Raw genomic sequence first — 15063 nt, 5'->3', positions numbered from 1 at the left:
AGAGGCGCGCTCCGCGTCTGTTCGTTCTTCGCGCCAAGGGAGGCAAGCACATATAAACATATCAATTTTCTTGCGCCGGGCGCGTTCCCCACTGGTCAGGCCCGCAGGTCGGTTTCGACAACCGTCAAGGTCTTTCTGGCCATGCGCCACCGCCGGCGCGCGAGCGAAGGGCCGGTCGCATCACTATGCACGCTCAAGGCCACGCCCTCTCCATCTTACAATGAGTAGAAATTAACCAGGCTTTGTAGAAAAATCAACGGCGCGCGCGGTCACGTTTAATTAAGATTCTTAGGTTAGTAGGTCGCACTGAGGTGGGGGGGAGGAGGTGGGGTAGGGAGGAGAAAAATGCAGTCATGTTTCCTTATGCGCCATGCCGGCGAGCAAAGTGCTATTTATTACACTTGCAATCAATACACAGAGCGGGCCAGCTAGCTATAAAACATCAACGAGGCATTCCTCGGAAATAGAAGGCTGCGTAAAAAGGATTTCCGACTTATAGGCTGGGGCAGGGGCGCGACTTCAGAGGTATCAGCGACGAACATTTGTATGCGCCGACTAAGGCGGCCGGGTTTTCCCGTGCGCGCCGCATTCTTGGGGCAAGGCCAATCCCTAGCATTTGCCGGGGAAGGTGCCGAGAGCGCGCATTTGCTTCGAGCGCTTCGCTGCCTGGAACCAGAAGTCCAGCGGCAAGGCACAACGGATCCCCGTGCGCCTGCAGCGGAAGGTGACGAGAGCGTGCGGCTGCAACCGCTTACGATCCTGGCCGGATCCCGAAGAGACTCTGTCCGGTCCCGCAGAATTCCGCGTAACCTACTGGGTGGCGCTCCTGTCGCCGTTCCCGTTCCCCTTTCCCTCCTCGCCCAACCGTTGCTCTCCTGACAGCCGACGATGCAGATGGGCCGCGTCGAAATGGAGGGGGAAACAGGTTTCCACATCCCTCCATTCTTAAATGTTGGCCTACGGTTGAACTCATCAATGGAGGCCAACGACGAAGGGGCCACGAGCGTTGCGGTGACTACAGCTCGTACAGGCGAGGTGCCGGGGTCATCCGACGAGCAGCAAGGTCACCGGGCACCCGTCCTTGTCCCGCGGCAGGCATCCAAATTTAGCGTGCCTGGAGGGTGTTCGCGCCGACGAGCCTTTGTTGGAAGGTAGGGGGAATGCCTCTCCCCCCCTCCCCCCCCCCCCCCCCCGCTCTCGTAGCCGCTGCAAACTGCTCGCCGGAGACTCCGCAGCTCGATGACTCATGGCCGCAAGGCAGCAGGCAGGGACCAATACAATGGACAGCAGGCCGGGGCAGCTTCTCTTGAACTCCGATATCCCTCCTAGGCTCTCCAAAAGTTTGAATCAAAACAATGGAGACCGCGCAAACTCACCATTTGGTAAAATTCGGAGCCATGCAAGTGCCAAACAAACCTATCCGGCCCCGCCCAAACGCTTGGTTCATTAGAACGTGGCTGGCTCTCTTCGGTCGAAGCACATTCGCGGTTCGCTTTCCGGCATGGTGATGCTAAGCTTACTTGAATTGCATTAGCGTCTCTGGTTCCGCGAAATTATCAATTCGCTTCGCAGCCCTAAAAAAATACGAAATTGGTTTGAACAAAGTAAGTGTTCTATAATTGAGCGAGACCTCTCGGCTCTAGCGACGTTAAATATTCAACAAGCAAGCCCATTTGCGCGTGCTTGTGCCACGGTACGACTATGTCCTCACAAAAGCGACTGAAAGCTCCCGAAGAGCCTTAGGCCTATTCGCTCTGACACTTGCCGGTACCAACAAAGGGCCAAGGACAACAGCTAGAACGACGCCACGAGGAGATACGTTTCTGCCAAGGTGACCCTAACGCGAACGGCGCCTACCGCTTCTCGCTAGGGTGCCTAGATGGGCCAGCGCCAAAGCGGAGGCGAGCGGCATCCAGGAACCATACTTCTCGCGGTGTCGCAGCGCCCCGGTGCTTTTCCTGCAATCACGACTGCAATCCTAATCAGCTGATTACGGCATCCGGCTCCCAGAGGCAAAGAGACGGAACAGATAATATTTACAGCTATGTACAAGAAAAATCGGGCCCCCCTTCAGGCTTCCCCATTCACTCGCCTCTGGCTTGCTGTTCTCCGTGGACGCCTAGGTCTCGCTCTTTATGTGTGGACGTCGTAGGTTCACCTTCCAAAGGTGTACCGCTAAAGTGCTCATAAAAACCGTAGCATGCACAGCAATTCCACGAACCGATTTAACTGTCGTCCCTCGTCCCAAGAGCGTGCCACACGTTGGGACGCCATTGTGGAATTATCGGGGGGACAAACCCTTCCTCCCACCCCGTACTCCCACTCCGCTGATGCAGCGTTCCCGCTCGCTAACCGCGGAGGGGTTCGTGCTCAAGGGACAAAGGGGAGGAACGGCAAAGCGTTAACACTAATATGCTATTTATTACAGTTGCGATTAATACACAGAGCGGGCCAGCTAGCTACAAAACATCAACGAGGCATTCCTCGGAAATAGAAGGCTAGGTAAGAAGGACTTCCCACTTACCGGCTGGGGCAGTGGCGCGACTTCCGAAGTATCAGCAGCGTACATTTGTATGTGCCGACAATGGCGGGCGGGTTTTCCCGTGCGCGCCGCATTCTTGGGGCAGAGCCATTCCCTAGCATTTGCCGGGGAAGGTTCCGAGAGTGCGCATTTGCTGAACGCGCTTCACTGCCTGGAACCAGAAGTCCAGCGGCAAGGCAATGGATCCCCGTGTGCCTGCCGCGGAAGGTGACGAGAGCGTGCCGCTGCCACCACTCACGATCCTGGCCGGATCCCGAAGAGACTCTGTTCGGTCCCGCAGAATTCCGCGTAACCTACGAGGTGGCGGTCCCGTAACAGTTTCCTTTCCCCCATCAGGGCGACTTCTCACTCAACCGGTGCTGTCCTGACTACCTACTACCTACAGTTCATAAGTTACTACAGTTCATAAGTTACTACCTACAATTCATAAAAATGCAGTGCTGCATTTTTTTCTCAAACAAGTCAGTGTCCAAGCTTGCTAGCCATTCTCCTGCCATTTTAATGAGGAAATTTCAAGTATCGAGTGCAATTGTCTGTCGTTCCACAGTTTTTTCTTAGAAATTGCAGCTTACCGGTTGGTAGTTTAGTTAACCAGCGGAAATCCTTGGTAGCGCTAGGTGTTAACATTTGGTTACATGTTTAAGGCCAAATGATAGATCGCGGAATTTGGTGCCAGTGACAACGCATGAGAACGCGGTTAACACAATTTGTAAATCAAAGCTGTTGTTCAGATTACAACTCGCGCATAGATCGTTCCGATACTAGAAGAGACTCGTGACATGGGGCCGGAAGTGGTATAGCCCCACTTAAGGCTGGGGACTGCCGTTCAAATAAATAGGGTGAAGTAATTGTCTTGCTTCTTCGTGCACACCTCAGTCACGCTGTGAAGAAAGTTATGAAGGAGGAGTGACAAGGAGAGAAAGGTGTGCCGTAACGGAGGCCTCCATAAGTTTTCAAACAAATGGGAGTCTCGCACAGGCACTGCGCAGCACACAGCTGCCCTATGCGTGTCTCCACCCTCAAAAAGCGCTTATAAGTGTACTCCTATATCATACTAGGAAAAATATCATAATATGTTATCAAAGGCAGTAACTGCTGCCAGCTGCACTACTTACTTCCGTCACAAGTATTCTCCGCTGCGCTGCACTGCGTCAACCTCGTCATTTACTCCGAAACGCATGTGAATTTCCTAGCGTCGTGGCTCTGCGCTAGGAAAATCGCTCGCTTCCTTAGGAAGGTTCACTATTTATTTGGGCGCCGATGCGCCAGCGACGGCTCAGTGTTCAGCGCACACAGTTAATGAGCCTGAGAACCGGCGTTGTTGTCTGACGCAATCGACACATTTTGACGGAGGCGAACCACGAAAGTCGGCCGCGTGGCGTGGGATTGAATGCGTGGTAAAGAAACCTTGTTGGTAGAAATAATTTCTAAGCCAACCACTACGGCAACTTTATCTCATTCGCATTTCGAACTTTTTTAAAGTGGCTTTGCTTGTGATGCAGGATCCGTTAGCCTTTTCACCATCTACTACAATTACACAATTCTCGCCTTGCCACAAAATCCACTTGTAGAAGGAGCATTCTCACATATTTCAATTTTTAAAGCAAAAATCTCTGCATTCAAGCAAGTATATTTTTGAAAGGAATAAAAAAAAAATCCATAGCAGCTCCTTTGAAAGACGATGCAAAATAATTGATATTTGCTGCTGTACTGATCTCTGAGTAATTTTCTCCACTCTATTTACCAGCAACACAGATAACCACGAAGACTACTGAAGGTAAGTGGTTGTGAAGTGTGGAAGTGCGTGCAGTGACAGCAGGAAATTAATGTGAAGGTATATAGTGCTGAAGTACGTAAATAGAAATAGTGCTAATGATTTCTGCAGATTTAGGGTTGCTGAATGCACACAACGGGCGTATAGAGAAACGCAGCTAGGAGATGCAATCTTAACGACATTGTATTCCAACGGAAGAGCACCTTTCCCATTAAGGGCACTGGCTATCTTTTGTTGAGGTGAATGTACGTGAGTGAGGAGGAAGATGTGACGTTAAAAACGCTTCCATGTCCAATGATAAGTATCCAGAGCGCTTCAGGTTCATCCCGAGAACCCACCATCGTAAGCGCCCACCGGCACCGTAAGCAGCTAGGTTGGCAGCAGTGCGCCTGGTATTGTGAGCTGCCGCAAAATCTCCGTGCCTCATGATGTGGGAACCTATGTCGAGAGCGCCACGCCGCTAATAGCTGCTCAAACTACTCGCTCGACGACTTCTGTTATATTTGTCGGTGTCTGTACTGCAGCGGCTTTGCGTACAGAAGCGATGTTTAACCTTATCATGCAGCCATTATCAAATAGTTGCATTCAGCAGCCATTTTGATAATGTCATTCGAGTTTGAAAAGCCATCCTAGAATGCAAAAAAAAATGCTTCGTGCAATGAGAGGTTCACTGTGACAGATTAGAAGGAAGCCAACAGATATCACAGGGAGGAGCATTGGGGAAACTTTTCATATCTTATTTTGGTCCACCAATTAACGAAATGCCAGCTGTAGGATCCGCAACCAAAGCTTTAACAATGAGGTCCGGTGACTGTTGTTTTTTATAATGCACCAGAGCCGCTGTCTAGCAGCAAGTGTACTACATCAAATGGTGCGCTTAACGTAACTTGAGTTTCCCAGTGTTGCCCTCGTCCGCAACGGCTATGTTGTACGTGCTGCAAATCTTGTAGTACCATGAGGGCGCATGCGGTGCATGGACCTCCTTGTGCTACCTAAGGCATCAAAAGCTGAACGCTCTCAAGATTAGGTTGCAGGCAGCATAAATACTTTCGAAATATCACCATAGCTTAGTTGGTAGAGCATCGGACGGGAAATCTGGGGGCCGTAGGTTCGAATCGCAACCGACAGCATGTTTTTCATACTATTTAATACACACTTGTCTTTTGGCAATCAAATTACCAATTTTTTCATTAATAACACAAATAACACAATGAACATACCTGTATGCTGCGGCAGATTTGAAGAACGAACAAACACTGCAAATATTCGCGGCAATATCCCCATGTGGTATAAATTTTTCCGGAGCCCTCTACTGCGACACCTCTTTCTTCGTTCCTTCTCTCATTCCTTCTTTATCCTTTCTCTGACGGCGCGGTTTGTGTGACCGCCGATATGCGAGACGATACTGCGCCATTTCCAGACTGCCAGAGCTCTGTTCCCGCTTTCTCAGTCCTTAAATCGTTCACATCTTTGTGTTATCAGATCTGGTGTGATTATCCTAGGTCGCAGATGGCCTGTTGTGGTGCCATATTTGTAGCTCAAACACGTGGACTCCTCCACCTTAGCCTTACTTCAACACAGAAAGGGCGCCAGCATCTCCCACTCCTAGTCTAAAATGTCGGGACACAGCCCTGTAAAGTTTGTTCGCTATCGCTGCGCAGCATCATTCCACAGTCCTGGTGGCTTCCTAGTTTGACAGATGTTTGAAAGATGTCTGTTGGACAGATGACAAAACAAGCTATCAAGCTATCAAGCTCAAATCCTTCGTACGGTTTTTAAGAGGCGTATGACACTCTCGAGCATTGCTTGTCAAGTAGGGGCGACCATTAATACGCCCATTGTATGATCAGGAAGCTGCCTAGGCTTTTTAATACCATGAAATGTTCAGCACACGAGCACGAGGTGTGAATATTAGGCGCGGTGGCCGCGTTTCAACGGAGGGAAAATTCAATACGCACGTACCTTGTAATATCAGTTCATTACAAAATGCCCAAGTGGGAGAAATAATCGGAGCCACCCAAATAGGCCTCCTTCCCATCACATGTGCTGCTTTGGAGCTTTATACTGGTAGCATACTTAGCGCTAGAGGTGCTAAGCAGGGTCGATACATAATCAGACCGTTACCGCATATACGCAAATGGGGGATGAGCCATTTTGGTAAGGGCATTCCGAAGCACCTTCTGAACCAGGATGGTATGGTGTTCTCTTATGCAAGTCTTAGCGGAGCCCCCCCGCTTTTCCTCCATAAGCCTTCGGCATTGCTGGAGGCTTCCGCTTATTGTCCTTATAGTCGCCTAATAAAAACATAAACTTTTTCTGCTCAGTGTGGAAGCGGGCTTAAAGCGAGGTGTTATACTTATCTTCCTTTGACTTTGACTGTGACTTCACAAAGTGACTTCGATTTCCTACCACTCTCTTTTCTCATTCATTTTTTTTTATCCTTTCACCCCTTTCCCCCCGTGCAGGGCAGCAAACCGGTTATTGTTCCGGTTAACCTCCCTGCCTTTCCTCCTCCTCCTCCTCCTTGCAGGCAAGGTTCCCATCTCCTACTCGCGGCCGTCCCAGTACGGTACGTAAAAGCACGGTCGGTGTGTAATCAGACAGGCCGCATACAGCAGACAGGCTCAGTGGGTATGGCGCTCGACTGCTGACATTAAAGACGTGCGTTCGGTCCCAGCCGTGGTGGTCGAATTTAGGGTTTTAGCTGGCTTCTAGAAATCCGTGTCGGTATCTTCGAAATTTCACACAAGGTAGGCGACTATCTTCGTTGGGCTCTAAACGACACCGAAATATTAACAAGTAACATTCATGGAACCGGAGTGCTTTGGAATGTGCACAGAATGGACTACAACAATGTTAGAGGGGAACGACTTCAAAATGCTACTCCTGGGGAAAATATTCATCTTGGATCGTTTAGTTCGAGTCAAAGTGGTTTAAGGAAGAATTTTCCACTTCAACTGGTCCAGTTACAATTGGTCCCTGTAGAAATGGAAACTTGTTTCTTAAACCTGTTGGCTATAGGTCCCTGTGCAACTGGAAACTTGTTCCTTAAACCAGTTGGCGACTGGTCCCAGTTGAACTGGAAATTTGTTGTTATTGAAACGGGCCACTGGTGGCTCTTCAGGAAGCACGTTGTGTACGTACAGGCAGTTTTGTTCAGGAAAGCGAGAGAACAATATTGCACTTTTATATTCATGCCTGATGTTCCCAGCATTAAATCGGCAACTCTGCCTGCATGTTCACAATTACTGGTGCCACTGTTTCTGCAGGCATTTAGGCTTAACCCTTATAGGCACCGGTTATTATCTGGATCGCAGAATATTTCTTTAGACCACGAGGCAGATTAGGAGCTGCGGTATTCCGATACTAATACTTCTGAGATTAATGCACTAGTGTTTGTCATAAATTATGTTTTTTGAAGATGCAATTTTCATGAAGATGCACACGCCAATAGAAATGCGAAAAACTGCTCCGTGGCCAACTCTTTATTAGTGGAATGGCAGATTACATGCTTCAGTGCTATTCAGTGCTTCAGATATATTTGCTGCATTCACTAGCTGGCAAAGAAAACAGCTCGTTTCCAACATAATGGAGTTTATGCTACATGAGGTACACCCGACAAAAAGGGTCAATGTGAGTGCTGGCTCTGAGCGGTATGTGCACTTTATTTGCTTCATAGACTGCTATCTACTGAAGAAACGAAGCTAAGGGCCCTTTTGCAGCTTTAAATGTTTCAGCTCTATACATGGCACTAACAGCTTCAACTTCAGAACAATTGCGACCGATGTGAGGAGGCATGGCGGCGGTGCAAAGTACACATCTTGCACAGTTGGGCCAATGCAGTTAGACGGTAAGATAAATCTAAAATTCTTTACGATAGCTGTTTTGCAGATTAGTGCAGTGATGTTTAAAAAATATTTGCACGAACGTTTTCGAATTGTGCTTGGCGAAAGAGTCCCGTACTGGGGTAAGTGGTGTGTGTGGGTCTTGTTAGAGCATCGCTTCATATTTTCAGCAGCTAAGAAGTGCTTATTTTTCTTTAATTCTTGATTTAACCTCACTAATAACAACAAACCAATTCTCACAATGTTAACTTATTTCCTTGCAGGTCCAAGGCACTGAGCTAGTGGACTCTCCTGAAGCTGAGCGCGCTATGTCATGTGAGTTGAAGTTACGGCCCTGCCTTGCCAATGATATGCAGCAACCCTATGTAGTTACTGATGTTGTGAATGCGACTAAAAAGATAAATGAGCTCCGGTACAGGCGGTTACTTTACAGTGCAAAGTTGCCACTTTGACAGGCATTGTTGCATTAATTGTCTCTGTATGAACATTATTTTGAAAAAATACTACAAAATTTTGGAATGAAACTTCATTGCGCACAAAATCTCTGTCCATCGAATCATAGGTTAGCTATGGTTTTTTCCTCGTAGTTCGTGCTATACAGGCAATCTTTCCAGTTATTGTCGTGTTTAATCATGAAATAGAATGAGAGGTCTTCTAAACAAATTTTCCAAGCCGCTTGCATGCCTGCCACCAGCATGCTCTCAGTTGGTTATCATTTGGATCGTAGAATATCTTGTCCGCATGTGTCGTAGGTGTATGGCAGGAATGATCCGATTTTTCAAAAATTTATATGCTGAAATGTAAAGAGGGCAGTTCTCACCATGAGCAAAAGCTGAGCACTTGGGCATCATGTACTTCTAAGCATTCAGAACAGGTCAGAGTCCTCTGCCACGCTTAATCACACTTAGGCACATCCTTTGCGCTCTCATGTCCTCTGAGAACAGGCATCTTGTGTTGAAAAGGCTTAAAAAATGGCGATGCTAACAACGTCTTTAGTGCAGTGCTGCCTTCTTTCAGTGCTGGTGCACTGGTCATCCAATGCGTACGCATTTCTTGCAGTGCCCACATCCTGGAGTAAGCCCAGATGTGTGACAGAGTCTGCGGCAGCCCACTTGCCTTCCAAGCCTGCGACGGCATCCCTTGCCGACAAGTAAGAAACTATGGTTTAAAGGTGACTTGCTTATCACCCTTATTGAGAGAGAGAACCAAGCTGTGATGAACTCTCAGCCCCTGTCTGGGGTTTCTCAATAACATGTACTAGGCCTCGCGCAACACCTTACGGACGTTTTGGATGAACACCTAAAAAATAGAGATGCAGGGTGTGGCTTGGGCGGCGAGCCAGTTGTTGAGGGAGGTAGGATAAAGGGTTGAGTGTATTGTGCCTAGCTTATTCTATAATAATCAATATATTCGCAGATCTTTCGTTTGAGTGCTTGCTTTTTTTGTTAATCTTTGCTACCGTCAAAAATGCGCCCTATTGGTCCTTAATGGCACTCGTTACTCGATGCGCATGATGCACAAGCAGTAAAAGAACGACTTTGCTACACATCTGAAGAATGGAGCATTAGCTTACAAAATTTGCATAACAGAAACCAGGGCAATATCCCACACTTGCCTCACACCCAAAATTGATGCCTAAGAAACCTCTACTTGGAGAATATTACGCAAAATTCTATCATACCACATTTGCAGTACACTGAAGGCCAAGTGACCTTGCTTCGTAGATTAGGCGTAATTGTTTTTTTTTGTTACAATTTGTCAGCGCTTTTTTGTTCAGCAGAATAATTTGAGGCTTGCGATGCGTATTTTAGCAGTGGCCTACAGTTGTGCCAGAACGTTACCCTGTGACTGTTTGCATGGTCTCACGAGAGATATTTTTGCCAGCTGTAAAGTTCTATCCATGTTTTCCTGTTCCATAGGATACGAAGAGGTACAAGCGGAGAAGAGGTAGAAAACTCTAAAGAGCTGCGAACTGCGCCAGGGTCATGAATTAAATAACTTACATTGAGTGCATATGAAGCGGCCGGACTAGGTGAGGGAACAAGCATATTTTCGGGGTTTATGAACGCAATTTTTTGACTAAAACAATGAGTATGCTGCAAATATTTCCTGTGCAGGCTTGCATTGTTTTGCTATTCAGTTCTTTGCTCGTAAAAAAACATGCCGCATTGAATCTTAATGGCAGGCTTAACTATTCAATGCGCATGATGAACAAGCAGTAAAAGAATGATTCTGCTATGCGGGTTAATAACTTTCTAGTCGAAATCAAGAGAAAGAAATGGGATTAGACAGGGTATGCAATACGAAGGCATGATAACCACTGGTCCTTAACGGTAACGCATTGAATTCCAAGAGAAGGCAAGCGTAGGAGAGGGCGGCAGAAGGTTAGGTGGACGGATGAGATAAAGGAGTTAGCAAGCATTGGGTGGGCGCAGCTGACGAAGGACAGGGTTAATTGGAGAGACGTGGGAGAGGCCTTTGACATGCAGTGGGAATAGTGAGGCAGATTGATGATCAAAGGAAAGACCTGCATAAAATTTTATTCGAACCTCGTTGCCACAGTCGTCCGATGGTTATGAAGAACTATTAGTACAGAGCATTCTTAAAATGATCACTCTCTTCGCTTGGCCTGAAATCAAATAAAAAAACCTCCTGTTGACGCATTTTGAGTCGTACCAAGGTGCATGTTCATTAACGGGGCTGAGCGAAACACAAAGAACTGTTGAAATATGAGAAGACATGTTGCGGTGATAATAATGGAAAAAACATACCGCATAATCCGGTGACTGGCTATAAAAATGCCATGACTATAGTGGGCCATAGAACAAAGCGGCGGCGAGTTCTCTTTGGGTTCAGTCTCTCATTCGAATAGGCTTGTTAAGGTGGTCTAAATGGATGTCCATGGAGCCACCGTCGCATGCATTCATTTTAAGGAGCCGTAACAGTTTGACATTGGAATGGCGTCTCAGTGTGGCGCCTCCGCTCTCATTTTGCCCTGTGTGTTAAGGCAAAATGTGAGATTTCGAACATTTCCTTCAGTTTTTCTGTGTTTCAGCTGGTCTCATCAAATTTAACGAACGTTATGCTAGGATAGACGGTAATACTTCAACATTTCTGTAGCTGTGAAAAATAAAATGAAGGGGTCAGTTTTCAAATTTGCATTACATATTGCTCTGCTCTTCCAACGTTTTCATAAGACTGGAATCAGACTGCTTTGGCTTTTGTCCCTTCTTTGAAAAAAAAACTGCACCCTCTGGGCAGTAAGGCAGTTTTTTATGGTTGGTGCCTTACATAATGCTCCAGATTGAGAATCAAACTGTGTGAGAAAGAACGCATGCGCTGTTTTTAATCTTGAAAAGCGTAGAGTTTGCATAAGATGCCATATAGCGCATAATGCAGTGATTGCAAATGTGTGGCTCTTCGAGCATGAGAAATCCAATCTCAGTGGTCCTTCAGGGGAAAGCTTTTAGTGAATGGAAGCCACTTTTCTAAGCCCCAGCACCTTCTGGCTATGTGGCAAGCCATAGTAAATAACGCTCTCAGTAAACTTTGCCCCCTTTTAGCCTGTGTGGAGCAAAACTTGTTTTTGATGTTTGAGCATTTATCAAAGCATCAGGCTCACATGATCGATATTTGATATCTCGATTTGTCTCATCGGAGGTGCGCAATCTGTTCAGAATGTCACATGATTTGATATTTCAGGGTTGTGAGGTTCTACAGTGTTTGGCAACTTATGTGATACATTTGCATTCCTGAGGCTTGCCTCATACTTTAGTGATGCTCGCCAAAGAATTCACTTCTTCGTCGAGTGTTAAAATTTTGCTTTGGGACAATGATGCGGGAGCGGAGCTTAAACCACGTATTGAGACTACTCCGCTTAACATGGGTTTGGGTCTGCGCCTATTATGTCAAAAAAAATTGATGTGTAAACACGCAGTTTTTAAACGGTAAGCACTTGTTGCCATTCAAACCTCACCGTCAGGATTTGTTCTGACTGTTCGACTGACGTGTGACTTGATTCGAGGACAGTGTGTAGTGCGATTGGTTCATCTTGCATCATATGCTGACGTCATCGTCCATTGGGCTGCAGGGAAAGACCGCCCACACGTCCCGCTTCCAAGCTACGTTTTCCGTCCCGAGCATAAGCCCAATGGTGGCGGAGGAGAAAGAGGCCCACCGAGGTGAGTGCTTCTGCATCACTGCTGGTTCCTGTGCCAGACAGTAAGAATCCACAAGACACTGTTGCATAAACTCGGGTCTAAATTTGATAAGGATTTCAAGATTGCGAGGTTTGACTGCGTGGGGCCACTTGCGTGACATCTTCACATTACTGGAGTTTGCTTAATATTTTCGTTACAGCATGATAGCAGGGTTAACACTTGCAGAAGTTGTTACAGTTACTGTTACAATTGTTACAGAAGTGTTGGGCCACTTACGTGACAACTTCAAATTGCTGGAGTTTACCTCATAATTTCGTTACTGTATGATAGCAAGTTAGCACTTATTGAAGTTGTTGCAGTCACAATTGTTACCATGCTTTAATTCATGGTAGTTAGCTAACACATACAGCATTTATGCATCAGTGGTCTTGATGTGATATTCAAGAATGTAACCCGTCGTCGAGACGTGTTCACTGTCCACGCCACTCTGGGAGCCGGAAAAATGTAGCATCGTGTATTCAGTGTAGTGTTAACTGCTATGATTGCCTTGAATTTCATGTGTCGAGTATCTCTGGAGCAGCTAATTCGTGATTGATGACGTTTGCGATAGGCAAGAATAGCCCACGCATAACAAAAGTTTTTCTCGTTTTCAATACTCCCTGCTGTTAAGAAAAAAAGTGAAGACTCTGCTTTGTCTCTGTAGTGTGGTTCCTAGCCTGTCCGTGCAAAACTATAAAACTGAGCCACTTTAGAAGCCTTTGCATTGAATAAAAGGGTCAGAAAGACAGCCAGCGGGCAGTGAAGTTGAACCCGACTAGCATTAATTGACGACTTCGCGAGTGAGCTCTTTCATCTTTGAGAAATCCGTGTGCCGCGCAATGGTCGCTCGAGAAAAAATCTTTTATTTAAGAGTAGAATGCGATATTATTCAGATCTACTTACCCGGTGATATTTAGCAACTGAGTTGTGAATGTTCATTGAGAAATTAACGCCATATATACACTGGTATAATATATGATGTATAATATATAAAAAGTACTAAATTATTTAATATAAGTATGGGAAAAAGACGAAGTGTTAGGCTAAAACCAACTGAGTGGATTTGTGAATCGCATGACCTAGGTTGGTGGCAGGTATAAGGGGCCAATGCGGAAGTTTTAGATCGGCTTGAACAGTCGGACACATAATTGGCAACTAGGGTACCGTTTACTCAATCTGTCTAGCCAGCTTTAAAACAACCGATGAAGAAAAGAGCTATCACGTGACGCTGGTGCTATTTGAGCGTGCGAGGATTCGTCCGCACAAGGAGAATACGCTTTTTAGTGGAGGGCTACCCCCGTCGGTGTTTAGAATGTGCACTGGGTGACAAAGATGCATCAGGATTTGCATTTTGCCATGGTAGTTTTCTTGTTTTGGAAGAGTTTTTTTAATGTGAATAAGCTTAGTTGTGTAAATGGCACTTGGTTTAAATATTTTAGCCAATTGTTTTTCAAGACTGTCTACAACTCGTGAATTGAATCTATATTTCAAGCCAAGATTTGAAATAGTCAGCTAATTAATAATTGTTTGTTCAGCGAAACGAAAAAATACCATTCACTAGAATATGCTACTCTGAACAACGCTGTGTTAGAATCGCTCAGCTATGACTCTAATTATATTTAGCTGCCACACCTATGTGGCCTCATTGGACTCAAAGTTGCTCCCCAGTTGCAAGTGGCACATGCCAAACCACGCGTGAGTTGCTTGCCCACCCTGCACTGCGCCCATCATCAAGTCCGGTGCTGAGTCCATGTTACGCCAAACACGGATATGCCCGTTAGATGAGAGATTTAAGTGCGCATGGGTGTTAAGGCGTGCGGTCCGCGTAGCGATCAAACTGCTCTCATGCGTTTTATGCTTTGCGAGCTGTTGTATTGCCCAGTTGTCAAGGTTCTTCAGGAGCCAGTACCCTGCTCCATCGGATTTGTCGCAACCATGCAGTGCTTGCGTCCGGAGTGGGCACGGATGAGTCATCGATTCTGCTTCACGAAAGCGGTTGATGTGGGCCTGAAGGGACCTCCATGGCGACAGCATTTACCATTGTAAGAAAGCAATCACTTGAAGTTCCTAGGCAGCTATCTCCGCACTGCAATTGCGTATGTGTGCTATGCGGATAGGCTTTCATTGTCAGCCACTGACTAGAAGATAGGTGTGCCTCTATCCACTCATTTGGAAATAACTCCTATAGTTCAAGTGTTTCCAGTGATTTTCTTATGCGTTCACGGGAGTGCGTTGAAGTGCGCACCAGTGCAGGACTGAACTGAAAACTTCGTTGAATTGCATGACGTGAAAATCTATGAACCTGAAAGGAATCTTGTGGGACTGGGCCAGGATACATGGGCCTCGGTTTCTAGAGAAAAAGTTGCTGAAGCTCTGATGAAGCAATGCTTACGAGAGTGTTGTTGCGGGCTAGTTGGTATAACACTGCTGAAAAGGGGAACAGCGCAAACGCAAGACGAAGGGAGGAACGAACAAGGAAAGCGGATTCATCGTCGCAGCCAATGAGACGTACTCCCAGAAGGCTAAACAGGCACTAGGAGAGAATTTAGAACAGGTCATAGGAAGAGCCCTAAATAAGCAAAAAGCAGAAGCTGAGGCACTGTGCCGGAAAGGAGGCTTTGAAAAGTTGGCATCAATTATATAGAATTGTAAAGGGCTGACTTCGAATGCCTTCTTCACTTCAAAAACCCACAAATAAGCTTC

General features: G+C 46.5%; 1 protein-coding gene and 1 long non-coding RNA gene across 3 annotated transcripts in view; both read left to right on the top strand.

Moving 5' to 3' along the window:
• LOC144126352 (uncharacterized) overlaps positions 1 to 6893 on the top strand; it is a 97966-nt gene extending 91073 nt beyond the window's left edge. Inside the window, exon 11 of the mRNA XM_077660416.1 lies at positions 6847 to 6893. Within this exon, the coding sequence (XP_077516542.1) occupies positions 6847 to 6893 (47 nt within the window). The remainder of the gene's footprint in view (positions 1 to 6846) is intronic.
• The window catches only part of LOC144123064 (uncharacterized), a 166190-nt gene extending 151794 nt beyond the window's left edge, over positions 1 to 14396 (top strand). The window contains exons 1-4 of one of the 2 annotated variants that reach the window (XR_013312991.1): positions 8424 to 8476; positions 9221 to 9311; positions 12252 to 12342; positions 14302 to 14396. This is a non-coding gene — a long non-coding RNA (uncharacterized LOC144123064). Of the gene's footprint in view, positions 1 to 8423; positions 8477 to 9220; positions 9312 to 12251; positions 12343 to 14301 lie in introns of those variants that run through there. The other variant, XR_013312989.1, reaches the window with a different exon arrangement.
• The last annotated feature ends 667 nt before the right edge of the window (positions 14397 to 15063 follow it).

Source organism: Amblyomma americanum, chromosome 3 (genome assembly GCF_052857255.1).
Source record: "Amblyomma americanum isolate KBUSLIRL-KWMA chromosome 3, ASM5285725v1, whole genome shotgun sequence".
NCBI lineage: Eukaryota > Metazoa > Arthropoda > Arachnida > Ixodida > Ixodidae > Amblyomma > Amblyomma americanum.
The sequence above is the reverse complement of the archived record's forward strand: the minus strand, read 5'-3'. Positions and strand labels throughout refer to the sequence as shown.